Source organism: Phoenix dactylifera, unplaced genomic scaffold (genome assembly GCF_009389715.1).
Source record: "Phoenix dactylifera cultivar Barhee BC4 unplaced genomic scaffold, palm_55x_up_171113_PBpolish2nd_filt_p 001328F, whole genome shotgun sequence".
Classification (NCBI taxonomy): domain Eukaryota; kingdom Viridiplantae; phylum Streptophyta; class Magnoliopsida; order Arecales; family Arecaceae; genus Phoenix; species Phoenix dactylifera.
This window is the reverse complement of record NW_024068658.1, coordinates 4,026-29,973: the sequence shown is the minus strand read 5'-3', so window position 1 is coordinate 29,973 and position 25,948 is coordinate 4,026. Positions and strand designations below refer to the sequence as shown.

General features: G+C 40.4%; 2 protein-coding genes and 1 pseudogene across 2 annotated transcripts; all 3 read right to left on the bottom strand.

The window, feature by feature from the left end:
- Window positions 1–1,620: 1,620 nt before the first annotated feature.
- On the bottom strand, window positions 1,621–3,576 carry LOC120108425 (glucan endo-1,3-beta-D-glucosidase-like). The gene is made up of 4 exons (XM_039122031.1): window positions 3,057–3,576; window positions 2,344–2,372; window positions 1,986–2,220; window positions 1,621–1,856 (listed from the first exon to the last, which is right to left on the bottom strand). The coding sequence occupies exons 1-4, from the start codon at window positions 3,130–3,132 to the stop codon at window positions 1,825–1,827; spliced, it is 372 nt and encodes a 123-aa protein (XP_038977959.1). The 5' UTR covers window positions 3,133–3,576; the 3' UTR covers window positions 1,621–1,824.
- Window positions 3,577–7,671: 4,095 nt separating this feature from the next.
- Window positions 7,672–9,694, bottom strand: LOC120108424 (putative disease resistance protein RGA1). Its single transcript, XM_039122030.1, has 2 exons — window positions 8,482–9,694; window positions 7,672–8,142 (listed from the first exon to the last, which is right to left on the bottom strand). Exon 1 carries the CDS (start codon window positions 9,613–9,615, stop codon window positions 8,503–8,505), a length of 1,113 nt encoding a protein of 370 aa, XP_038977958.1. The 5' UTR covers window positions 9,616–9,694; the 3' UTR covers window positions 7,672–8,142; window positions 8,482–8,502.
- LOC103700079 lies at window positions 9,626–12,836 on the bottom strand (annotated as a pseudogene).
- Between the last annotated feature and the right edge of the window lie 13,112 nt (window positions 12,837–25,948).

The following is a 25,948-nucleotide window of genomic DNA, read 5'->3' as shown; positions in this document are numbered from 1 at the left end:
GGGATTTCTTAATTTTTTCTGCAGACATGGATTGCTATGTAACCTTGTTTTGAGCAGGTGGGCAGCAACAAAATACTTGCAGGATTTTGAGTAGAAAAATGGGGCATCTATTGCTAACAAACTCCGTTTGTTTTTTAATGTTGCAGGGAGAAAATTGATGTGTTGCACGTTATGTAATGAATCAATGTAGTCTCTCAATTATGAGATCGCTACTGCTCCCCCACGCTCCAATAATTGTAGGATTCGGACAGTCTATTGGGAGACAAAACATTGCAACATTCCGAGATCCTCACTAGCTGTCTATGGTTGCGGACAAACAGGTTTCTTGTGAGAGTTTTCTAGGAAAGCTAAACAGGTTTCTTGTGAGAGTTTTCTAGGAAAGCTAGAGCGCCGATTAAATGTTCTGAGGAAACATAAGAACGTTTTTTTTTTTTTTAATCGGCAGCTTCCACATAACGGGTGTAGGACTTGCTCAAAAAGTCAGAAAGTAAAATAAACAGCAAGGAAGATGAAACAGAAGCCTGGTCCAGAACTTTAGAATTGAAAAGTCAGAACTGGGTCTCCTAGCAGATGAAGAATTTACTTATCTTATCAAAATCACCTTATTGTACGATCATATCTCATATTTATTTATTTATTTTTTTTCATACAGAGGATTAAATATAGGAAATATTGGAGAAAGAGAGAGTCTCCATTTATGCTTGGCTATCATTAAATCATATCATAAAAACTAAAGAAAAAATTAATAAAAATTTGTTCTTTCTTTTGATTTTCCCATAACTATTCATATTTTTAACGTATTTTCTAATATTCTTGTTTGTTTTGAAATAATGTTTTAAAACCTGTCAGAACTTTGGCATACTTTGTTGGCCTACATATGCAACCTAGGCTAAACAGACTAGAGATCCTGCTGCACATAAAACAGGAATTTAACTTACATGATTGTTCTTCATATATTTACCATAACTTCAGTAGCAAATGGACATGGCTGCTGTGATGGTGTTGAGAACTTTGGATTAATCACTGGTTAGGGTCCTTAGGGATCTCGGTCTCAATGTATGGACTCTAAAATTTCTGAAGAAAATTAGTATGGATTTTGCTAAGATTTAGTCTTGAGGTATGAACCCACCTTTATTTCCCACTTGCATGTATGTTCCCACTTTTTCCCTTCTTCGACATAATCAAATTGATCTATATACATGATTCAATTCAATTCTAATTTGCTTAGGAAAATAAAAATAATCTCACATATTTATAGAGAGATAAGCAGCACCGGTGCATGCGGGATTACGAGATTGTTTAATGTAGGACGTGATCTTCCAACAAATATTTACAGGCTTGGGTAGCACCTCATTATCTAGTACAATCTCCATTGAAGAACATATGTAGACTATTGCTTTGTATCTCAGTTTGATGTTCAGAACGGAAGCGTGTTCTCGAATTTTAGATTTAAACTTCAAAGTTTTGAATGGGGATGCCTTGTTGTCCAAAAGTATCCAATGTGAGAATCATCCATTCCACTGCTCTGAAAAACCAAAATCAAATTTGAAATTACTGCTTGCCTCTTTCCCATGACTAAAAGCCACCATTTGTGAAGTAGAAAAATGTGTAGAGATAGCATGAAAGACAAGGGCATAAATTTTTGATTAATTGCAATACTTGCAACTATCCAAGAGATATCATAATGCAGAAACCACCAAAAATTAAGGCAAGCATTTGGGAATATCCAAGAAATACTATGCTGCAGATAACAACAAGGTTTAGACAGCTAAATCAAAATCCAGCAATTTGCAGCTCAATTTAGTTGAGAATTTGCCGTCTTCGTCAATAATATGCATAATTACAGCTTCCAAAACCTACAAGGGAAACACATTCTGGAATTATTAGCAACTGAAATTGAGGGAAAGAAAAAAAAGAATCAAATCCTGAGTTAGGTGAACCAGAGTGGAGAGGTGAACTTGGAGTGCATGGAATTGGAAACTTACTTGGGTCTGTTATTGTGACGAGCCCAGAATTCTTGAAGTGGCAGTTCCAGTAGTTCCGGCCTCGGGCTTGGTAGTAGAGGTTCATAGCAACTGAAGCATGAGACATGAGGTTGTCTGGGTAAAAACAAAGATAGCCCTTTTGCAGTACCTTGCAATCCACCTGAGAGCAGGCATAGTTTAAGTTTGCAGTCAGAGTAGCTTCATCGGATGAAGGTTTGGCCACGCACCAAGTTCTCTGCAACAACAAAACAAAATCAAGTGCACATCAATGTCTTCTTTCATCTTACTAACTGAAAAACTTTTGTAGTGCTTCCTTCAGAATAACAATTTGCTAACTCGCAAGGATTTGGAGATTTACCTTTCCCTGTGATGATGCAGCAGCTCCCCCTGTGAGATCCAAAGTACTAAGTTACATTTCTTTTTGCTGATACGAGGTACCAAGTAACATTAACATGAATGAATAACATACTAAGAATTGGAACTAATTCACTATCTAATTTGAACTAGATAACGGTCGGGTAAAATAGAAAGTTTCAATATAGCATGAGCTCGTCGTTAAGGTCAGAAACAGAGAGCTCGCAAGTGGAACTTTTGGGAAAGAAACGAAATAATTTAAGACATTCCTTGTAAGCGCTATAGATATATTTCAGGACCAAAGAATCATTTCTCAATCGAGAACCTTCTTGCATATCCCAATCTGAATGTGAAAGTGATGAAATTACTACAAAATAAAATATAAAAAATGCAACTTATCCCTTTGAGCTGGAAATAAGAAAGCAGTGGAAAAAGTAAAAGAGAGAATCCTAGTATCACTTCGAGTGCTAGCATCTGTATGAACAGAAAATTAAAGAATCACCAGAAGGAAGAATGGAAGACGCTAAACTGGATTGATGCAAGAAAAAAACTCAAGTAGGAATACCATGAAATACCCTGTCATTAGGTGATATGGTCGGAAGAAAGAAGTAGGTAGCCACCCAAAAGTTTTTTTTTATCAGGCAAATGTGACATACGAATGAGAAAAGAAGGCTATAAGAATTCCAGAAAAAAAAGACTAGATATTCTAGTTCTTACCTGCGGCAAGGGAAAGCAGTAACAGAACAAAAGGGAGAGCTAAGAAAGAAGTGGATGCCTCTACTTTTCTTGCCATTGCTTTTTTCGGTTGTTAGGAAGTTGGTGGGGAGAACTACAATGTTGTTCTAGTAATCAAGCGAGAGCATAGGGGTTGGGGGTTTTTTGGGGTAACACGCAGGGGTTTAGGCTTGAGTTTGAAGGAGGAGGAACAAGCAAGCCCGTGAAACGGCTCTGGCAACGGCTATATTCCCGAAGTTTTGTCTTGGCGCGGTTTGTCTTCGCGTTGTTGGAGAGAGAGTGCCCGACGGATTCCCTTCAACCTCTCTCTCTCGGTTTTAAGAGATACAGATATCACATATCTTAAGAATCCCAGAAGGTTACTTGCTGGTTCCACCCACCAAATTCCTCAATCTTCCCCAGTCTCTTGAAACCAAGGCAATGGACTTGCTAGTTCTAAGGCCATCTGGGCTTCTCACCGTATCTCCTCCTTCAGGATTTGTTGGGTCATGGAAGAATTCCATCATACTAGAATATATTTTATAAAAAGCCAACATCTACTTATATTAGATTTTAAAAAATAATTTTAGCATATTTGGTTGACCATGAAAAAATAGTATAGAAAGTATGAGATAACTTATATTTGATTGTGCATATATTTTCTAAAATATTTTTTATTTTTAATAAATTGACTACAAGAGAAAAAAAAAAGATATAAACCATTAACTAAGGGCATTTTTCGAAAACAAAATTTTATCTTGATTCAATAAAGTTGGTTTCTCATGTCTCACATAAGTTTCTAGTTTTTATAGGTGGTAGGAAACTTATTTTCATAGAAAGATAACTTTTTTTTTTCTTTTCTTTGGAACTTCTAACCAAGTATAAGCCATTTTGTTATTTTTTGATTGACCATATTTTTTTTTCTCTTTCTGCGAACCAAGCGAGTTTTTCTAAAGTTTAAAACTAAATTATTCCAGACCCATTCTTTACAGCGGAAGCCTGATTGGAAAAGGCTGCTGCAATGACCCTATTGCCAAGAATCAAGGTCTTCCTTCCTTCCCCTGGGATTCATAATAGTGATGATTAACAAAAAAATTCTAATATTTTTTATTTTCTGGAGAAAGAAGAATCAAGAGCATGATAATGTCATTAAGGGGCACTAACTGTTATCTTAGCTCTTATATTGCAGCCATAATTAACAGTGAAACAGTAGAAGTCTTAAACAATAGAAGTCCCACATGAGGGGCTCTCTTTTGTATACCAGTATTATATAACTTTAACCACTAAAAAACAACAAAGGAAAAGGTAAAACCTTCCGGGAAAAATTCACTTGTTGTGCTTCATGTTGATTTCAAATTATTTAAAGTTAACAATTAAATTTAGCAATCAAACATGATATTGCAATAATATTACAATGCAAAACTTTTAATGTTTCTGCATTTAAAATATTCCATTCTCATATACATTTTCATATTACAATGATCCAGAATGGTTTCACATCCTAGCTTTTTGTTTCTTTTGTCTCAAGAATTTGAGGTACCTCCTTCTTTCTTTGTAGACTAGAAACTATTGGTCAGAAATATGGCGTTACAGGTTGCTCAGACCTTTTAGGTCACTCAACGTACTTTCAAGTTATCATCAAGCATAGACATTGGTTAAATAATGATCAAATAGAAGTGCATTGCTTGTGTGAGCAGTGCAAAGCTGAAGTTCCAAAATTAGCTTCTCTTACAGCGTTGTAGGCCTTAACGCATCAAGTTAAGAAAGTATTTATGTTATCTTTTATTGGTTGCTATTTGGTGTTTTGAGTTGGGTATGTCATAAAGGATCATATGACCCATGGGTTACCTTGGTATAAAAGACTAGTAGTTATGATGTTAGGATTTTTTTAATGAAAAAAAGGGATTGCTCATGCTCCTCGAAGACCTCCACTATGTTTATGAGGTTTGTTTTTTAATATTTGCATGGTTAAATATTTTCATAAATTTTGAACTCCAAAAGTATGCATTCGAGGATTTTAGGTACGGATGGTATGGCACAAAGGAAATAGAGACGATCATAGACTCCTTTGGTTTCCTCATCTCTTTTTATCTCTCTAAAAGGGAATGCTCCTAGAAGAATCAACCACCATATTGGTTGCAAGAAGATGAGGAGTGAAAGATGAGACGGAGTAAAGTGGGGGTTGTATTTTATAAAGAGAAGGATGCTGTGCGAATCAAGAATCAAGTAACAAGAGGGTAAGGGAAAGCAGGCGAGTCCAGACTTCAGATACCAAGCCTCTCTTAATGGTTTTTATATACAATCCACTGCTATATAGTTTCTCCAGCATTATAATCCTAGGTCCAAGTTAATTTGTAACCCATAAATTTAATTTCGTAACATATTTCTTGAGTGTCTTACTCATTTGAGTTTGTAATTTCTAAATATGTAACATATTTTGCATGAAGAAAAATTATTGCTGTCGCAAAAACAACTTCTTTCTCTAATGTTCTATTTCAAAGAGATGCCCTGATTAATGAATCTACAAAATCTCTCAAATTGAATCTGAGTAAATCCAAGTATACATTCCCTCATTTCCATTCTAGAGCAACTTAATTTTAAGTTTCTTGTTTATCAAAAAAATCTTATTATTGACTCACTATTCATTGAACTATACGGATCAATCTAGCAATGATGAAATGTATATCCTGGTTACTGAATCATATGAAATTTCAGCCAAATCTACATATGTAATGTATTTAGTACGTATGAATGGAAATGAGACGGAGGATTGAAGAATATTTTCGATGCAAAATCGAATTTGTGATGAGTACATATGGAAATAAATTGATAAAACATTTCTGAAAAAAAATTCTATCACTTTCACTTATGGAGCGAAGTTGTCATTGAAAAATTTAAGGCTGGATTTTGTCTTTTGAATCCATTAGTCTACCTGTCCGGATTCAGGTTTTGATTTAATACAACTGTGGCCGAGATATTGGCTGGCTTGATTTAATACCAGCTGGTCATTTTGAGTATGATTTTGAGCAACACTAGAACATGAGAAGATAGGCAAACCAGCTGGGATAATACCTAATGGCCATAGTCCTACCCTCACAAGCAATAAAATAGAAGGAAAAGAAGCTTCTACATCAATCCCCATGATAGGATCTACTCCCATTTCCCCCTCATCAGACCAATCTAATTAAACATATAGTCATTTTAATACATCCTATTATTTAACTTTATGATACATAACACATTTCTGAATAAAATTAAGTTATTGAAGTGAACTTGGTTATGATATGATAGATTATCTGAACTTAATACATATGAGGACATATAAATTTTGAGAAAAAATCAACTCCATTACATTTCAAAACAGACTCTTTACATGCTGAAAAATTGAATAAAGAAGGATGGTTCAAACCACTAATTAACAGGACTTGTAAGCGAATGAAGATTCCCCCTACATTGCCATAGATTTGGAACAAGAAATCTTCCAAGCTTCATTAAAGAGAGCCCCAAAAGCATTGCCATTTCCAAACAAAAAGGCCAGTTAAGCAAAAATTAGAAGAAAACATAGGGCGTGCATTAAAGAGAAAGAGAATGACATGAGCATGCTGAATGAGAAAGGAAGGAAATATTAGAAGAGGCCTAAGGACAAATATTTGCATTTTTGAGGTAGCAATTATGAATTACCATATCACATGTTAGCCATTAACCGTTAGTTTACTTGCCCTGGTGAAGATATAGCTACGATACCAAGCATTTGATGTGTCTTCCCTACCATCAGAAAGGCAAGCTAACATAAAACGTCTATTATTATAATAATATATCTAATTTATAATGACAAATTATTTCATAGTGATTTAATTAATATAGTAATTATTGTTATAATAATTTAATAATATTTAATATTAATATTATTATTTTATTATAATTATTACAATAGTAAGATAATTATTATAGTATAATAACAGAAAGGGAGTTCATTATTTCCAAGGAGGTAACTTTAGTAGATCATGCTCTAAGTTCTGAGCTAAGCAGGCTTACATAACATAAATAGAAATAATATAACAAATAGAAATAGTGTATAGGAATTCAGAAAATTGTTGGATTTTTATGAAAATCAAATAGAAATATTTTTGGCAACAGCTACTTCAATTGCAGCATTTTTAATTGCAACTTGTAATTGAATTACATGCAATAGAGGTGTAGGAATAAAAACAACCCCCAAAGAAAACAGAATATATAACAGTAACTCTCCGGGATAGCATATAAAAGACACAAAAAGAAGAGGAATTGTCATGCAATCTACCCTCTAGATTTTACCTCTAGGATCCTCTATCCAGTCTGTGCCCAAGATCAGAAACAGAGGTGCGAATAACTAGAAATTCATCTTCTCTTTTTCTTGAAGCTTACCAATTCACTGCCCAGAAAAAAAGCCAAAGAGTGGCAAGAAAACATCAATGCCTTCATGGCTGCCCTCTTCCAAGAAAATACTCTTTTAACTCCATTCTTTTTCCTCCTTCCAGATTAACCAGAGAAGTGCCGAAGCTTGGGAGAAAACATCACTAGTAACATTTGCTGATAAAAGCAAACAAGAAAAAAAAAAAGGCTAGTGACAGTAGTATGCTCAATCAAATAGCTTTTATACGATACTACTTAAACAGAGTTAGAGCACCCAAAGTGGATGCTGAAATAATTAATAAAGTACATCTCCATCTTTTAATTGTTTTTGGTGCATGAAGCTGAAGTACCATCCAAAGTCTTCAAACACAACATCTATATATCGAAGGACATCAAATAAAATAAGGTTAAGAGAAAACAATCAAAACAACATTAAATGCCAAATGACATCTTCTAAAAGGGAATTAAGCTTTTCTCTTCCTAGTGTCCCTTTAAATGCTTAACAACAGCAAAAGGAAATGTATCAAGAAGATTCACATGGAGACACTTGATCATTGAAGGCTTGGATATATTTAAAAATTTATCAAAGGATTTGTCGTTTCTCCTGATGCTGGATTGAATGCTGAAATGATCGACAAGAAAGCTGCTTGTACCATGAACGCTCTTAATTCATTTTGAAGCTAAATTTTCTGCTCATCTGATATAGCAAGAGAAAAATAAAATGAGAAAAAATAAATGAAAAATTCCAATGTGCATCCCTCCAGCTTCGACTCGACCTCTTATCCCTGAAAAATACTTGTGAGAATCATGAATTAGTGTATAATAGTTTATGTGAACAGTGTAGTGTCGCTGCCATCTCAGGAAGATGCCATTGCTTACCTCTAGGAGCTACTTTAGCGAGCATGGACAAACTGATCTAAAATTCGCCCCTAGATTTCCTCGGCAGGAACGAGAATGTGAGGGAACATAAATAATTGCAGTCACTAATTTCTATTTCATTTGTGTGTGTGTGAGAGAGAGAGAGATGGGATTGTACCTCGAAAGGACTGGGATGACATTAAACTGTAGATGGTCTTCTAAAGCAAGAAAAGGAAGAAAGGGATGCGCTGAAGTTGCACCTCCTCTCAGATAATATTTTGGTACTGGGGATGCGTGAGATAAGGTCCCAATATGGTCCTCCTCTCTTACACTGTCTCTCCAGGTCGGGGCACCCTACAATTTCTAGATGCTGAAGGCCAGGGAGCCGTCGTTGTAGACCTTCTGGGAGTGATGACAGCCGAGGGCAATGTTTAATAGACAGCTTCTTAAGGGCAGTGAGGCCCTGCATCCCTTCTGGCAGAGATGACAATTTGCTGCACGTGCTGATGCTCAGACATTCGAGTGCAGCAAGCTGTCCCAGCCCTTGTGGCAAAGATTCCAAGCCAGGAAGCTTGTTGATATCCATCTTCTTGAGTGCTGTTAGGTGCCCCAAATCTACCGGTAGAGAAGTCAGGCTTGGGCAATTTGAAATTTTGACACTCTCAAGAGAGGTGGCATGTCGCAGGCCTTCCGTCAAGAAATTTATTTTGGGGCAGAAGCCAACATTCAGTGATCTGAGGGAAGCAGGCAACTTGGGCAATTCCAGCAGACCATCACAATAGACAATATCCAGCTCTTCCAGGTTTGGTAGGAGTCGCAGGTCTTCCGTCAAAGAATTCAATTTGGGGCAGTGGAAGACAGTCAATGATCTGAGGGATGCAGGCAACTTGGGCAATTCCTGCAGACCGTCGCAACTTTGAATAAGCAGATGTTCCAGGTTTGGTAGGAGCTCTCCGTCCCCTGATGATGACGAGGATAATGGCAAATGTGACGGGCCAACCAACATGTTGCAAAGTGAGATTTCTATCTTCTTCACTGAGTTCAAGCCACGGAACTCCGCCTCCGGCCAGTAGACCAGATCATCACAAGAAATCATGCGCAAAGATTGGAGAGAAGTAAGGTTCTTCCAAAACGCCAAAGGTGATGATGACTGCTGTGATGGTGAGAAAAACCAATTGCAGCATTTAATCTCCAACTGATGCAGGGACGAGCTTAGCCCTCTCGTCTCCTCCTCCTCCTCCAGCAATGGTGCTAGATCCTCCGGTGCACTAATATATAAATTTTCAAGAGATCTGAAATACCTGAAAGACATTTTCTTCTGATCAGCAAGAGGAGGCGACTCTGTACCATTGCTCGTTTTACAGACTTGAATTCTAAGGGAAGAGAGTGTCGTCAGACTATAGATCAAGCCCAACTGCATATCAGTTCCTTCCATTTTTAAAGTTTTGAGAGATGGTAGCTCTGGCATGGTCATCAAATTTGGGCAATCAATGATCTTAAGCTCAGCAAGGTGAGGGAAAACCAACGTGACCTCTGTAGTTCCTTTAAACTCTGACCACTTCTCCAAGCTCTGCATCGTATGCAACACCAGTCTTTTCAGTAAGGGGAATGCTTGCACTATGCCATTACTTGCATTGTCGTAGATGGTGCTACCGCAAATGTGCTTGACGTTATGCATCTTAAACAAGTAGAGAAATTTAAGAGAAGGGAGCTGCCACAAAGGCGGGAGATGTTGGCATCTTGTGCAAACTCCCAGATGAATTTCAACAACATTTTGTAGCAATACGGTGTCCATCATTATCCACGTTGGAAAGCTGCCACCCCCATAGCGCCATACTGTCAGCAGTTTTAAGCCACCATGAGGTCTAAGGGCTTCCAACACCTCTTTTGCGTTTTCTGCTGGCAAAACATCTTCTTCGAAAGAACGATGGGTATTTCCTGTATAGCAGCCTGGGGCATCCCACTGAGTCCTATCCCAGCATAATATTAATGAGCAAAGGTTATGTTTGGAACTAAGATTAGCTTCTTTAGCATCTGCTGCATCCCTCACATTTCTCAGGTTATACAGCTCTAGAAGGCCACTGAGATTTAAGCTATTCAACTCACCTATACGCCTTCCAGCATCATTGCCTACGATGTATTTGGTCAATGTTCGCAGGCTACTCAATTGCCCGATACCTGTTGGTAGCTGCTCCAGATTAGGACATCTGTCAATGTAGAGATGCCTCAGGCTACTCATATTTCTCATGTCTTCGGGCAGCTTACGCAGATTCCAGCAGCTAGAGAGTTTCAGAGTTTGTAGATTGAAAAGTGTGCTGGTGGCATCCGGTAATGCTTCAATATGGGTACCAGAGAGGTCGAGGTATCTCAGATGTTTCAAATATCCAATTACCATAGGCAATTGTGTGATAGTAGTATTATGTAGATCCAATGCTCTCAAGGACTTCGGCTTTGACGAATCCGCAGTCACTGCAATACTAGTATGGGGTCCTTTTGGTAAGGAGGACAGGAGAGTGCGAATATTTGGATAATTATTCAAGGTCCTATGAAAGTTCGATGTAAAATAATCAGATTCACCCAAGTGACGGGTTTTCTTAGATATATCTTCCCGCCTGGCGGGTTCCAGCTTGCTAAGGCATTCGTTCCCCATAATGGATTGTGCCAGATCGTGCATGAGGTCATGCATCTTGCATATTGTGTTATAATAAGGTTCAAAGACGTATTCGCGACCACCGTGATCCTCATCTTCCTTGATATCCTGAAAGAAAGATCGCCAAGCCAACTCATTAAAAATCTCATGCCCTTTGTCCTCCAACGCCCTTCTTCCATCGGATGGAATGAATCCGTTAGCCATCCATAGTTGAATCAACAGATCCTTTTTCATCTCATAATCCTTCGGAAATATGGCACAAAAAGCAAAGCATTGTTTTAAATGGGAAGGCAAATCACTGTAGCTCAACCTTAGTGCTGGCAAGATCCCATCTTCACCGTCCTGCAGATTCCAAAGCTCGCTATCCCTCACGGACAACCATTCCCTTTCCTGGCTCTTGGAATGCATTAAGCCTCCCAGTGTCTTCACTGCCAGAGGCAACCGACCACATTTCTTGACAATCTCCTCGCCGATGTTTACGAGATTTTGAGGCTCTTCGGCTCCCCCTTCGAATGCTATCTTCCTAAACAATGCCCAAGAATCATCCTCAGTCAAAGTCGGTAGGTGATAAGGGCCGAGGGTACCCATTATCGACGATGCCCGCTCACTTCGTGTAGTCGCAACAATCCTACTCCCTTCTCCACCAGTTCCAAGTAAAGTTTTTAGCTCGTTCCACTTTGCCCGTTCCTCATTCCAAATATCATCTAATACAAGTAAGTACCTCTTCCCACTTACAACTTCTCGAAGGCTGCGTTGTAACAACTCCATGGTTGATAGCTCCCCCTTCAAATGCTCTCCTTCTAAACAATGCCCAGGAGTCATCCTCAGTCAAATACGATGGGCGATAAGGGCCGAGGGTACCCATTATCGACGATGCCAGCTCACTTCGTGTGGTCACAACAATCCTGCTCCCTTCTCCACCAGTTCCAAGTAAAGTTCTTAGCTGATCCCACTTTGCCCGTTCCTCATTCCAAATATCATCTAATACAAGTAAGTACCTCTTCCCACTTACAACTTCTCGAAGGCGGCGTTGTAACAACTCCATGGTTGATAGCTCGCACTCTTTCCCTGTGGCTGAAGCTATTACTGCTTTAGCAAGTTTCTCAACATGGAACTCATCCGACACACAGACCCATATGAGCGGCTGGAAATGTTTCTCCACCCTCTGATCTTTGTAAATCAATTGGGCCAGTGTGGTCTTACCCAAACCCCCCATCCCAACTATGGGAAGGACTGCAACATTCTGCTTAATGTCATCATGATCCAGTAACAACTTCACTATTTTTTCTTTATCTTCCTCCCTACCAATGACCTCTGACTCATCAACATAAGAGTGGGTTTGTGGCCTGTCCCTCTTTTGGGGTTGGCTTTTGACCTCGAAACCAAATTTATTTCCCTCGTCTGCTAGTTTCTCTATTTCTTCAACAATAGCATTCAACTTTCGCCCCATCTTAAAACGAAACCAGACTGGATTATGAAAAGAAAAGAAGCTGCGCACCTTTTTTGTCATATCAATCTGAATCTCTACCTTCCGCCGCATTGCTTCCACATTGAACTCATCCAGGATGTCGTCTGCTTTGTAGGCTGCATCCTTCAGATCTGCCAACCAGCTCTTCACAGCCGCATCCTTGACTTGTCGCTCCTCTGCATCTCCAAGTTTGGACTGGATTGCCAACAGCTTTCTTTCCAGCTTTTTTAGCTTCTCATGGATGCCCCACATCACTCCAAACTGTGGGAGAACATGGTCGGTTGCCTTCCCAATCACCACCGATAGCAAGGGTGAGAGAAGCACGGCAGCCATTTCTCCAGACTGCAAAGAGTCTCTCCGATTGATTTGGGAAGAAGAGTTGACGTATGGCAAAGAACATGACCCAGTGGAAATGCTCTCCCTCGAAGCTTTTCTTTTTTGTTCTTTTCCCTTCCCTGCTTGATGTGAACAGAACGGTTAATCACTAGTGGTCCCAACGTCCCATCTTACCAAACTCATTTTCTGGCACGTCAACGAGCAATCGGAGCTACCATTACGCGTATTTTATACGAGATAATCCGATAATGTTTGGCTGGGACAATTGATGGAACAGAAATAGATGACTCTTATTTTTATTATTTGACGGGAGAAAAAATTATTTTTATTTCTATTTTAAGAAGAAATAAAAATATCTTAATTTTTCAAAATGTAATCTAATTTTTTTTAATATTTAATTTAATTTCGTTCTTGATTTCGATTTCGATTTCCACGATGAACTAAACATATCAAAAATTATATTTATTTTATTTTTTTATTTTAGTTTATTTTGATTTTCATTTTAGTTTTATATTGGATTGTGAACCAAATGCAACTTTGGCGTCATCCATTGTTATGCTTCTCCCCGTCGTTTACTTGGAAGAATAACTTCTAAAAATAAAATTCGAAGAAAAAATATTGCTTCTTGGTGGTGTCTTTTCCTCCCGTCAAGTCTTCACGTTTGTTTGTATAAAAAAAAAACAAAAAGCCATCGCGTCTGTTGGGATTCTTACCGTGTTATTTAAATCATGGTGACAGGATGTGGCACCGCCACCAGAAGAAGCCTGAAAACCGCGGACGTGGCAGCCGGCCGGCAGTTGAATTTCCTTATCATCCAACAAGGAAAGGTATATTTTCTAACAGAGTTTTCAAGAAGAAAAACAAGATAAAAAATGTTAAAAAAAAAAAGCCCGACCTTAAAATTTCCGCAAACTTCCTTTGGCATTGTCACCATAGCCCGCCTCTTTAAAATTCCAACTTACGCGTCGACAAGAACCACAACAATAATTTTGTTGAAGGGACCAAACTATAAAGTTGCCAATTTTTTGATTAGTCTTGAATCTGAGCTCTTATTTAGTTCGGTCTGGTCCGATTGCCATCCCTATTCACTCATATCTGAACACCGGCTGTATCTTTGTAGGGAGCCATGCCTACGAGTTTACCTCAATTAATGTAACCTCTTCTTTGATAAATACATTCCTCATGTTTCTCTCTACCTAAATATCACTTGGGATAGAAAAATTGAAGCACCGCCCTCAAGTGAAAATAGTATAATCAATCTACGCATATGTAAAAAGAATTTAATGCAGTAATTTTAATCTTGGACATATGTAAAAAGAATTTAATACATTCTTTTAAGTCAGCAATTCTTACGGTGCCTTATGGTGGCAAACTTTCGCTGTACGCTTCTAAGTGATCCACATCACTAGTGAAGGTAATTATGCTTGGGCAGTTATCTTCACTATTGCTAGTAAATTGAGGTAGGGAGACCTGTCTAGTTTGCTAACCATGGGCTGTCATACGGTTGCTTTTTCTTTTCCCTTTTTTTTTTTTTTTACTTTTATCTGATTTTTCTTTGTTTGTCTAGGTGAAGATGAGCAACTTAAAGAGGAGAGAGATTTAATAATCAAGAAGGTTGAAAGAGTTTCACATCTATCGCTGGCAGCCGCTTAGTAAAAGTGTTTTGTATTTAGATGTTTTCCTAGTTTTCTTCTTAAATGTCCATGCTTAGAACTATGATAGCTCTTGTTTGTGAATGCATTTATGTTGAATTAACCCCCCTCTAAGAAAAATGGTTTGTTGATGGGGTTTGCAAATTTAATACGTAGTAACCATCAGGTCCCCTGATGCGATGTAAGAATGAGAGGATAGGCAGCCTGTCGGAGGCTTGAGGTCTAAAGAAAGAAGAGTATAAATATTCAAGAAACAAGAGTATAGATATTTAAGATTGAGGCCTCAATAGTTCATCAGTCATATATTGGCATCGAACGTAGGTATTGTGATGATCTCTCGAGCTTGAAAAGTGCAATTCTGCTGCTTTGTCATACTGGAAGTGTTGGGACAATATAGTCTAAGAACTTTAGGATCATACTAGGTTTAGATATCGTCAAGAAGTATGAAGTCTTACTTTAGTCGAAAAGTTTGCAATTAGTTTTCGCCTTGAGGATAGTATAGTTGGAAACAACACCAGTTCCCTCCCTAGTTGCAGCTAAGCTGTTCTCCCTCCTGCTTCCCTCCCCAATGTCCCAATTAGTAATAAACTTTCTACCACTCCTATTTAGTTTGCATTTCCTAACAATTGTGTTGGTAAATGTTTCTAATGTTTCCATTTACCTTAAGTTGCTTATCTGATGGTCTGACATGGTATGCTTTTCTATATCTCCATTGGTTTCTGCACTCATATCCATCACCGATAATGAATAAGCTAACGAGATTGCTCTACATAGGGTACATTTACATTTTACAGCATGACTTCGTTTCTTTCTTTATTTATATTTATTTGTGTTTTATCTAATTATGGTGCTGGGGAGGCCGCTAGGTAATTTTGGTTATGCAACTTTATTGTGCTTCCATATCTATATGTCACGAAACTTTGGAGGCAGTATTTGCAATATAAATATATGCAACCAGTGAGCTAGCTAGGACTATTCTAGAATGTATTACATTACATACATAATGTAGATGGCTAGAAACCATTATAAAGCTGTTATAATGTTCTGAGAGCCCTTCTTTAACAGTCATCTGGAATATCAACAGCTCAAGGGATGGGCAATTTCATACATACGGTGAAAATAAGGACACAAGCTTGTTGGCAAAAACTTCAGCTACATTAGAATTATACAATCGTGACAAAAATTATTTAATATAGGGGAAGCAAAACTTTTTTAAAGGTAAGGAAATATCATAACATTGAATTTTAAGGAACCACAAATACATTACAATGCCCATGACCAGATTAGCTGCAAGAAAGCAGCTACTCTTCAAACATTTTGATGCACTATTCTCATAGAACTTAACAATAAGATCTTTCAAATAAAACCAATTTGGAAGATGGAGAGTTCCTAGTACCCTCAAAGAGGAAAAAGAATCATGCGATAAGAGTTCTGATAAGAATTAGGGGCTCAAACAATGTGAAGACCCGCCCGGTCTCTGGCCACTTAACTAGCCTGATTGGGTTTGGCCCACGCTAGCCCTGTGTATCATTTGCACGTAACAGGCATAAGACTCTCACCGGGAGTCTTCTTTCCTTCTCCCCCGGCAACTTCGACCAGGAATTCGAAACCTAGGGCTGCTAGAGCTAAGGTAAGGCCCGGACCTTTCTTCTCTTTGTTTACCTCTTCTTTCTAATCCTTGAAACATTGCTACCAGCCGAGAAACCCACCGAATTTCCATCATGAGTGCCGACCCTATTTTTTTTTCTTTTTTGACCAACTCCATCGTTGACAATCATCGCTGAAGTCTTTGTTCCTTTCTCTGCATTGGCTTATGGCCGAAGCTAGAGCCCGGCCGCCGGCGAGTGGGTTGGGACTCGAGAACCACTGAGCCAAGACCCCCCCTGTTTCGCCTTATTTTTGGGATGATTTCTGTTGCCCGGCTCCACTTTGAGCTGCTCTCCATTTTCGGCCACCACTTCCTATTGCCACCTCGACGGAGGACCACCACCCTTTCCTTTCTCCTCTTCCTCTTCTTCTTCCCCTCTTTTGTCAAAGAAGAAAAAGTAGAAAAAAAAGAGAGAAGACTGAGAAGACCCTCCCTTTCTTTCTCTCTCTTCTCCTCTCTCTTCTTTCTTTCTCTTCTCCTTTCTCTTCTTTCTTTCTCTTCTCCCTCTTTCTCTCTCCAGTAAACCTATGGATGTTAATGAAGGATCTCATGCCCCTGTCTCAAGGACCCGAGTTGACCCCCGCTAAGATGTCCTGAACCACCCTGGTGCTTGGGCACCCTCTTTCTCTCTCTAGTAAACCTATGGATGTTAATGACGGATCTCATGCCCCTGTCTCAAGGACCCGAGTTGACTCCCGCTAAGATGTCCTGAACCACCATGGTGCTTGGGCACCCTCTTTCTCTCTCTAGTAAACCTATGGATGTTAATGACGGATCTCATGCCCCTGTCAAGGACCCGAGTTGACCCCTGCTAAGATGTCCAGAACCACCCTGATGCTTGGGCAATTTGTCAGACCAATCACCCTTGGCCCTATTGAGTGTCTCTGGAACCCACTAATGATAAACCCTATCGAACAATTTTGGCCTTAATCGAGTCTAAGCCCCATGATTCATTGATTGAATCGCTTAGACTTGACCCACTCGAAACTACTGTACGCTCGGTCAAACATCCCCTTTTTTGAAATTAATTTTGTTTTTAATATTTTAAATAGGTTTAGCGGGTTTGCCTAGTGAAGTTTGTTTTTGACAGTCTAAGGCAGAAGAGATAAGTAGATCTTATACTCATTATTTCTCAAATTATCATATTTTTCATGTGTATGGTTTGCTAGTGAATATATTATATTTTTCTTAAAATTATAGATCAATATATGTATTATGAAAATCATACTTTACTATAAAAAAGTGGTTCCATGTATGCTTTTATTAAAAATAGCATACATATGAAGCACAAATTTTATCATGCCATTTAGTATTTTTTCATCTACTTATGTATATTTTTTTATAAAAAAGATATGATTATTTCAAAGGCTCTCTAATAGCTATGTGTGAACTCTAGAATTAGGCAAGGTCGACATCTGGAGCTAGCATCCGGACGAACATAGACCCTACTTGTAGGTATAAAATTGTCATACAAAATCTAATACTTTGTCGATTACGAACATGGGCCATGTCACAAGTATAAAGTGACCTTAGCACGAATATTTGTGAAAAATATTTTGAATTATGATGTAGTTAAATAGCAAAAGATTGATTTATAAATTTGCTTGCAATATCAACTTGGAGCCAAATTTGTGAAATATTGATGATTTGGACATACGTGATTTGTTTTATGACTTGTTTTATCATATTGTACTATAAAATACTTTATTTTCATAATATTTATTAATTTTTTAAATAATGCAGTGTCATAGAAAAACTTATGCTGAATCAGGTAAAATAGTATATATTTTGCTTACTGAGCTGTGTAGCTCACATATTTTTATTTTTATTTTTTTTAGATGAATAGGGTTACTAGAAATGAGGGATGGTCTAGACTTGGAGTTCGACTAGCAAGCTTGGTAATTTTGTGACAAAATTTTAGTTCTTTAATTGACTATAAATTTATGGTTAGTGACTTTTTAAATTTTGAGAAATATAAATTTTGGTATTTATATTTAGATTTAGATGCTCTGAAACAGTATTTCTTTCGTTACTTAATGGATGAGCGAATTGGACACTTTTATTATATTTTATTTATGATAGCTTTGTAGGCTAATTATAATTTTTGGCTTTGTGTTATCGTAAACTGTACCTCTTTCCACTAGATCTATCGGTGCTGTCGTAGCTTTTTTTTATTCTTTCCCCTCCCATGCTTTGATGTGAACGGAAAGGTTAATTAGTAGTGGTCCCAATGTTTGTTTAATCAACTGCTCTGCCTGTAGTAACTACAGTATTACAACCACCAGTAATTTCAGTCCTATCTTACCAAACTAAATTGTTGTCACGTCATCAAACAATTAGGGCTATGATTACATGTATTTTAGATAAAATTATCCAGAGATGTTTGGCTGGTAGGAACTGGACGTGGGATAGAAACGAAAATAAGTAACTCCCATCTTAATTATTTGGTTGAAAAAAAATTATTTCTATTCTAATTTCAATAAAAACAAACATATTTTAATTTTAAAATTTAATCTAAATTTTTTTTATTATTTGATTTAATTTTGATTGTGATTTTGATTCCACCAATAAATCAAACATATCGGAAAATATAATTATTTTAATTTTAATTTTAATTTATTTTAATTTGAATTCTTATTTTATTTAGGATTGCCAACCAATTGCATCTTCGGTGTCCTCCATGAAGACATTTCTTCCCGTCGCCGGCCAGGAACGATAACTTCTCAACAAAAAACAAATCGGAAGGAAGAATATTGTTTTTTGGCGGTGTCTTTCCTCTTGTGAAGTATTTGCTTGTATAAAAAAAGTTAGAAAGTAGTATACTAGTTATTTTAAATTCAGAAAAAGTGGGCAGCAATTGGAGTTACAAAGACTGTAATTTTTAAAATATTATAGTTTTAGTCACTATGGATTAAAAATATTATATTAAAAATTGTTGCTAACTTCTTAAAAAACACTTGGCGTGCTGTTTAACTCAAGGTGACAAGACGTATGCGGGCACCACCAGCAGAAAAAGTCTGAAAACTTCTTAAAAAACACTTGGCGTGCTGTTTAACTCAAGGTGACAAGACGTATGCGGGCACCACCAGCAGAAAAAGTCTGAAAACGGCCAAAAGGGCTCCTAGAAAGACGACCTAACCACGTCACTGAAGTTGATTTCCTTATCATCCAACGCGGAAAGAAATAGTTTTTTACTGGGCCTCAGCTAGGCTCTCAAAGGGGATGACAGAGCCACCAAGGTAGTAGCCTGATGGTAAGGGGGCGATAATTCCGTCCAAGTTGTCCGGATTCGAAACGCACGGGCGTCGATTAAATTAGAGGACCGGATGCCCCACGCTCGGCTGGCTTGTTGGCGGTTATGCTTTCCTTCCACTTGTACCAAGGTGGCACTGGGGTGACGTACCCACACGTGAGGCGGTGAACCCAGTGGGGTGAGCCCACGGGTCGGGAAAGGTACGCGAAACCTGCGACCTGTATCGAACATTTCCTAGTGGAAGGGGGGCTCAGTAATGGGGCTGCTACGCGGGTGGGCTGGTCCCTCCCCCTCCCCTCCTATTTTGTACCAAAAAAAAAAAAAAAAAAAAAGAGGGATGACAGATGTTTAAATAAAAAAAAAGAAAAGAGAACGATGCACGACCACGAACTTTCCTCGAAACTTCCTTTCGCATTCATGATGGCTCGTCTCTTTGAAATTCCAACCTACGCATCGACAAGAATCGCTACGATAATTTTGCTTTAGGGACCAAATTGTATGGTTCCCAATTTTTTGATCGGTCTCGCACCCAATTCGGCCCTCGTTGGGTCTGATCTGATCCAAATATCCAATTGCCGCCTCTATAACTCATATCTAGAGTTGCTGTATACTTCGTGCGAAAGAATTTTTGGTTTTCAATCCATCATTTGTTTGTATAATAGTTGCTTTAAGATCTATGCAGATAGATAGATAGATATTTAGAGTACTTTGAGATTTGTTCATAGCACTATCCAATAGTCGAAATTGCGAAAAAAAAATATTCATTCTTTTGGGCGAAAGACAACCCAAACCCTCATGCATGAAAATAGGCACGAGGTGTCCTATTTGAAGTGAACCAGAAAAGCCGCTGCTAATCTATTGTAAAGACCCGTGCATGTATGTATTTAGTTCCACATTAGTTATTCGCTAAAAAGATTTTGGATACTTATGCAAAACTAAAAAACCCCAAAAGTACTTTTCGGCTAGTTATTTTAGGGATGATCCTGGATTGTTATAAAGGTATCAGAGCAGATGTGGTTCATGGCCCATGTGGATTAAAGAATACTACATCATAGGCTCATTAAGGTTGACCACGGGCCGATTGTGATACTTGCGACCAGATTTGAATAGATTTGGATTTTTAACTTGACGAGAATGTCAGAGTTTCAATGGGGAGAGTATGTGAGGATTCGTATATATAGGACTGAGAAACCTAAATAATACCTTGTGGCTAGCTTTTTTAGGTAAGGTCCTAGGTTGCTAAAAATGGTATCAGAGCAAACCCGGCCCATAGCCCATGTGGACTAGAGTACATGTAGCATGAGCTCATTGAGGTTGACCACGGGTTGATCGTGGTGCTGTTTAGATTTGAATGGATTTGAATCCTTTACCTGATGAGAATGTTAGGGCTTGAACAGAGAGAGTATGTGAGAACCTATATGGGCATATATTTAATCCCACATTGGTTATTCGCCGAGAAGATTTTGGGTACTTATAGAGCTTGTTTGGTTCGCGAGAAGCATTTTCCCTCCTAGGAATATGATTCTTGGGAAACAAATTCCTAGGAAGAGGATGCTTAGGAAAGTACTTTTGGCATGTTTGGTTGACCATGGAAAAGTGACAAATTTCTAAAGTGCTTATGTTTGGTTGGCCATCCACTTTCCTAGAAAAGTTATGTATAATTCATATTATGCCCTTAATAAAAATTAGATCTTTAATGCATCTTTAATGCTTCTTTAATGTTGAAGGGCCTTTTTGGAAAAAAGTAAAAATGGAGTGATTCGCATTTCATGGAAAAGTAACTTTCCCAAGTTTCTCATGAAAAAAACTTTCTCATGAAATGTGGGAATTATATTCCCAAAGGAATACAACTTTTCCGTCTTTCTTCTTTGAAAACTCCAACCAAACAAGAGGTATCTTATTACTTTCCCGTTGACCACACTTTCCCCCCTTCTTTTCTCGTAAACCAAACGAGCCCATACAGGACTAAGAAACCTAAAAGGTACCTTCTAGCTAGCTATTTTAGGTGAGATCCTAGGTTGTTATAAATGGTATCATAACATATCTGATCCATGGCCCATGTGGACTAGATGATACTATAGCATAGGCTCATTGAGGTTGACCACAGGCTGATTATAATGCTTGCGACCAGGTTTAAATGAATTTAGATTCTTAGCCTAACAAGGACATCAAGATTTAAACAAAAAGAGTATGTGAGGATCCGTGCGAGCATATATTTAATCCCAAATCGGTTATTCGCCGAGGAAGTCTTGAGTGCTTATATAGGACTAAAAAACCTAAAAGGTACCTTCCAGCTAGCTATTTTAGGTGAGATTCTGAATTGTTATAAATGGTATCAGAGTATATCAGGTTTATGGCCTATGTGGACTAGAGGATACTACAACATGAGCTCATTAAGGTTGACCATGGTTGATTGTAGTACTTGCGACCAGATTTGAATGAATTTAGATTCTTAGTCTGACAAGGATGTCAATACTTAAATGAGGAAAGTATGTGAGAATCCGTGTATACAGGACCGAGAAATCTAAATAATACCTTCCGACTTGACTTTTTGGATGCGGTCCTGGATTGTTACACCTATATGGGATCGAGTGCTTCTACAATAATTTTTTTTTTATTCTAGCCTTTCTTCTCATTGTCCATTCTTTTTGCTTTACAACTCTCTCTAGACTGCAATACAATATTAACCAGTTTATCTGCTGACCAACCTACCCAAACCAATATACGAATAGCATAGCATCTATTTACCCACTCTAATAGCGGCATCCAAGCCCAAGATCCATCGTTATTGCTCGTAGGGCTCAATCTATTCTGAAAATTCCTTGCATTACCCTCCAATTTTACCGCATGTCTAGCCAAAGATCTACCCATCAATCCCTATCCCTATCCCTATTTTGGTGGTAAAAATTATGATTTTGATGCATGAAAATGAGGACATATTTTTAGTCTCAAGAATTATGGGTTATTGCCAATAATGGAATTATTGTTCCACAGTATACCTCCAATCTATCCTGCCGCGGCACAACAAGAGAAATTGAATGAAAATATGAAGAAGATTAGTTAAGTTGCAAAGGCGAGGGTTTCTTGGTGTACAGCCATACATCATCAGCATCCTAGCTAGGACCCTTCACATTGTTCAATGATGCAGATTAGTCAGAAAATAGCTTTGGTCATAAGCTTGTAGTTTAAACCAGATATGATAGCTTTTTTATCTTCTGTTCGAGGTTATAAATGCCCATCATATATTTTTAACATCTATCCTAACATCAAACCCAAACTCCTGAGTTGCACTTCATCTGTTTGTCTCTCCATTGTCCACCTCCACTATCCATTATTCTGTAGATATTCTTCTCCGTAATAAATGTACCCTCTTGATTTTAGTTCTTGCTCTCTAAAAGAAGCAAGTACACCAGCCAAAAATAAGAATGTGATTATCTAGTTACATAGAAATCAAATAATAGAAATGGATGGTCATCATAACAATCCGTTGCTTCCTACCTACTCTAGTAACGGTTACTGGCACTCCTGTGGTCCAATGTGCACAGCGCAAGCTGTGTTCTCATCTAAGAAAAGCTGAGCCACCAACACAGCAGAATGTTTGTAGGTCTTCGGTTAACAATAATTTGTTATATCCGAGTTTTGGACTTCTGCTTGACAATCATTAGATCGATGATTCGATAGTTGCAATGAAAGCCAAAAAGATCTTACAGTTTCAGTGTGTATGAAGAATGTTGACATGTAGTGGTGAAATGATCAGTGCATGCTGACTTTATTTCTGTAAAATACTGAGAGCCAAATGCTCGTTAAGATGCTTGACTTCCTTTAAAACAAAAACCAAAAGAAAGAAGAGTATAAATTGTTGGGGGGGGGGGGGGGGGAGGGGGGAATAAGATTTTTTTCCAAATGACATAAATGCCCCTAAGAAGCTGTACAACTTCCGACCCCGGACGGCCGAAGTCGGCGTCCGACTTCGGAACGCCCGACCTCGAGACCTCCGACCTAAGAAAAACCCCGATGTTCGAGGTCTACTCTTGTCAGCCACCTACTACGGCCGTGCGCCTCTGAGGTCTGGCCGAGGACCATACCCTGACGCCCCTCTGGCATTTATTGCGCATGGTCGCTGCAACTCTCCGGCTTACTCCACAATAAATGCGGATCTCCGGCTTAATCCACAATAAATGCGGATCTCCGGCTTACTCCACAATAAATGCGGATCTCCGGCTTACTCCACAATAAATGCGCATGGCTCCTGTCATCTACGGACTCTCAGCTCTCCACGGCAAATCAGCCCAGCAGAGTCTAGTCAACTATGATAAGTCTCTGATCTCGGCCATACCTCCGACACCAATGCAATAATTCGCCTGATAGCGTGCTAGTTCGGGCTGTACGACGCCCTCACCGCCGACATCAGTGCAATGATTCGCCTGACCGTGCGCCGACCCGAATGACATGCCGAGCCGTACTACGGCTTCGCCCTGTTACATCGCAGGTAAACCGACCCCCGCCTATAAAAGGGAGCCTTGGCCTCTCAGGAGGGGGTTGGAAGATTGAAGCACTCTACAGACACTGTTCATCTCCTTTCTACACTACTTGCCCCCTCCCTGACTTGAGCGTCGGAGGGCCGGCGCCGGAAAACCCGGCCACCGGCTCGTGTGCAGGCACCCAGACGGAGGACGCCGCCAGCTGACGGATCGCCGCCTCGCCGCGTGGGTCAGCCGTCCCTTCTCTCCGACCGCCCCAGACGGAGGACGCCGCTCGCCGACGGACCGCCGCCCCGCCGTGAGAACTCGCCGCTCCCTTTCCTCGACCGAAGATTGCCCTCGGGTCCAATTTCCAGCAACAGTTGGCGCTAGAGGAAGGGCCCGAGTAGCAGTCATGAAGTTGAGAAGTAAGGGAGCCTCTAACATCTCCCGGCGTCCCCCGCAAAGCCCTGGACACTCTGTCCAGAATTCTCCAACTCCGGCTGACCCAGTTCCTCAGGTCCAGCCGGAACAGTTCGACGCCTTGGTACAGCAAGTCCAGGCCCTGGCCGCCGCCGTTCAGAGTCTGCGGCGCGAGGAAGCCTTACCTACGCTCCCCCCACGGGCTCAGGCCCTGCCGGAGTGTCTCCCCAACGGCCCGGTTTTCCCAAGCCAAAACTTGCATGGCTCTTCTAGAGCCAACAACGGAGAACGAGCTTCTCCCCGGAGGGAGTTACCGGGAGAAGGTTTCGATCGGAGACCCCAACTTTCTGAGGCAGAGTCAGCCCCAGATCACCGTGAGCCGGCGCAAACCACAGCGACAATTCCACGGGTGGGGGAGCTCGACCGGAAAGTTGAGCATCTGGAGCGTCAGATTGCGGCGCTCCACAGCAAGAAGGCAAGACAAGAGGGAGACTTTGAGTTCACCACCAAGTCCCCCTTCTCCCGCCAGATCGAGGATGAGCCGGTTTCCGCGAGGTTCAAAATGCCTCAGGTGGAACCCTACAACGGGACGACCGACCCTCTCGACCACCTGGAGAGCTATCGGGCCCTCATGGCCCTACAAGGGTCCTCGGAGGCCATACTCTGCAAGGCCTTCCCAGCGACCCTCCGAGGGACCGCTCGGCTTTGGTTTTCTGGACTGAAGCCGAATACGGTGTCCTCTTTTGAGCAGCTCGGCAGACAGTTCGCCACCAACTTCGCTGCCAGCCGGCGCCAGCGACGGACGTCAGACTCCCTCCTCGACATCAAACAGAAAGAGGGGGAGCCCCTCAAGGAGTACCTGGACCGCTTCACCGCCGCCTCATGGGAGGTTCGCGAGCTAGACCAGTCGATGGCTATGTCGGCTCTGAAGACTGGGGTTTGCTCCTACCGATTCCTCTTCTCCATCGAGAAGAGCTTCCCGGCCGACTTCACTGAAATGTTGGCCCGAGCCCGGAAGTATGCCAAGGCCGAGGAGGCAGTTGCATCCAGGCGGGGGGCAATTGAGCCCGCCTCGAAGAAGCAAAAGAAACGCCGCGAGGAGCGCGGCCGACAAAGGAGCCGATCCCCCCGCCGAGAGAAGAACCTTCCCAGACTGAGAAGTCCGCCCCGACAGCAGAGGCGATCTCAGCAAAGGACCCCTCCTCGGCCGAGGTCCCCACCACGGCCTCGGACGTACCCGGGAAAGTATGAGAACTACACACCCGTCAACGCTCCCCGGGCCGAAATCCTAATGGAAATCGAGGGTCGGGACTTCTTCCGACCCCCGCCTCCTATGCGAGACACGGGATTCCTCCGGAATCCCAGGAAGTATTGCCGCTTCCACCGAGATCGTGGGCACGACACGGAGGACTGCTACCAACTCCGGGATGAGATAGAAGCGCTCATCCGACGGGGAGTACTCAACCGGTTCGTGAGGAACCGACCTGAGGAAAGGAGGCCGGCGGAGAATGTCGCACCAACCGAAAATCCGGACGACAACAGGCCCATCGCCGGCACCATCAACATGATCGGGCGGGCCTCGGCAGGAACGGCCGCCCAGGGAGCACCCCTGAAGCGCCCACGTACTGGTGAAGTCATCTCGTTCTCGCACGAGGACTTAGAAGGGGTCGAAACCCCCCATGATGACGCTGTGGTCATCTCTATGATTGTAAATAGGTTTGATGTAAAGCGTGTCCTAGTTGACAATGGAAGCTC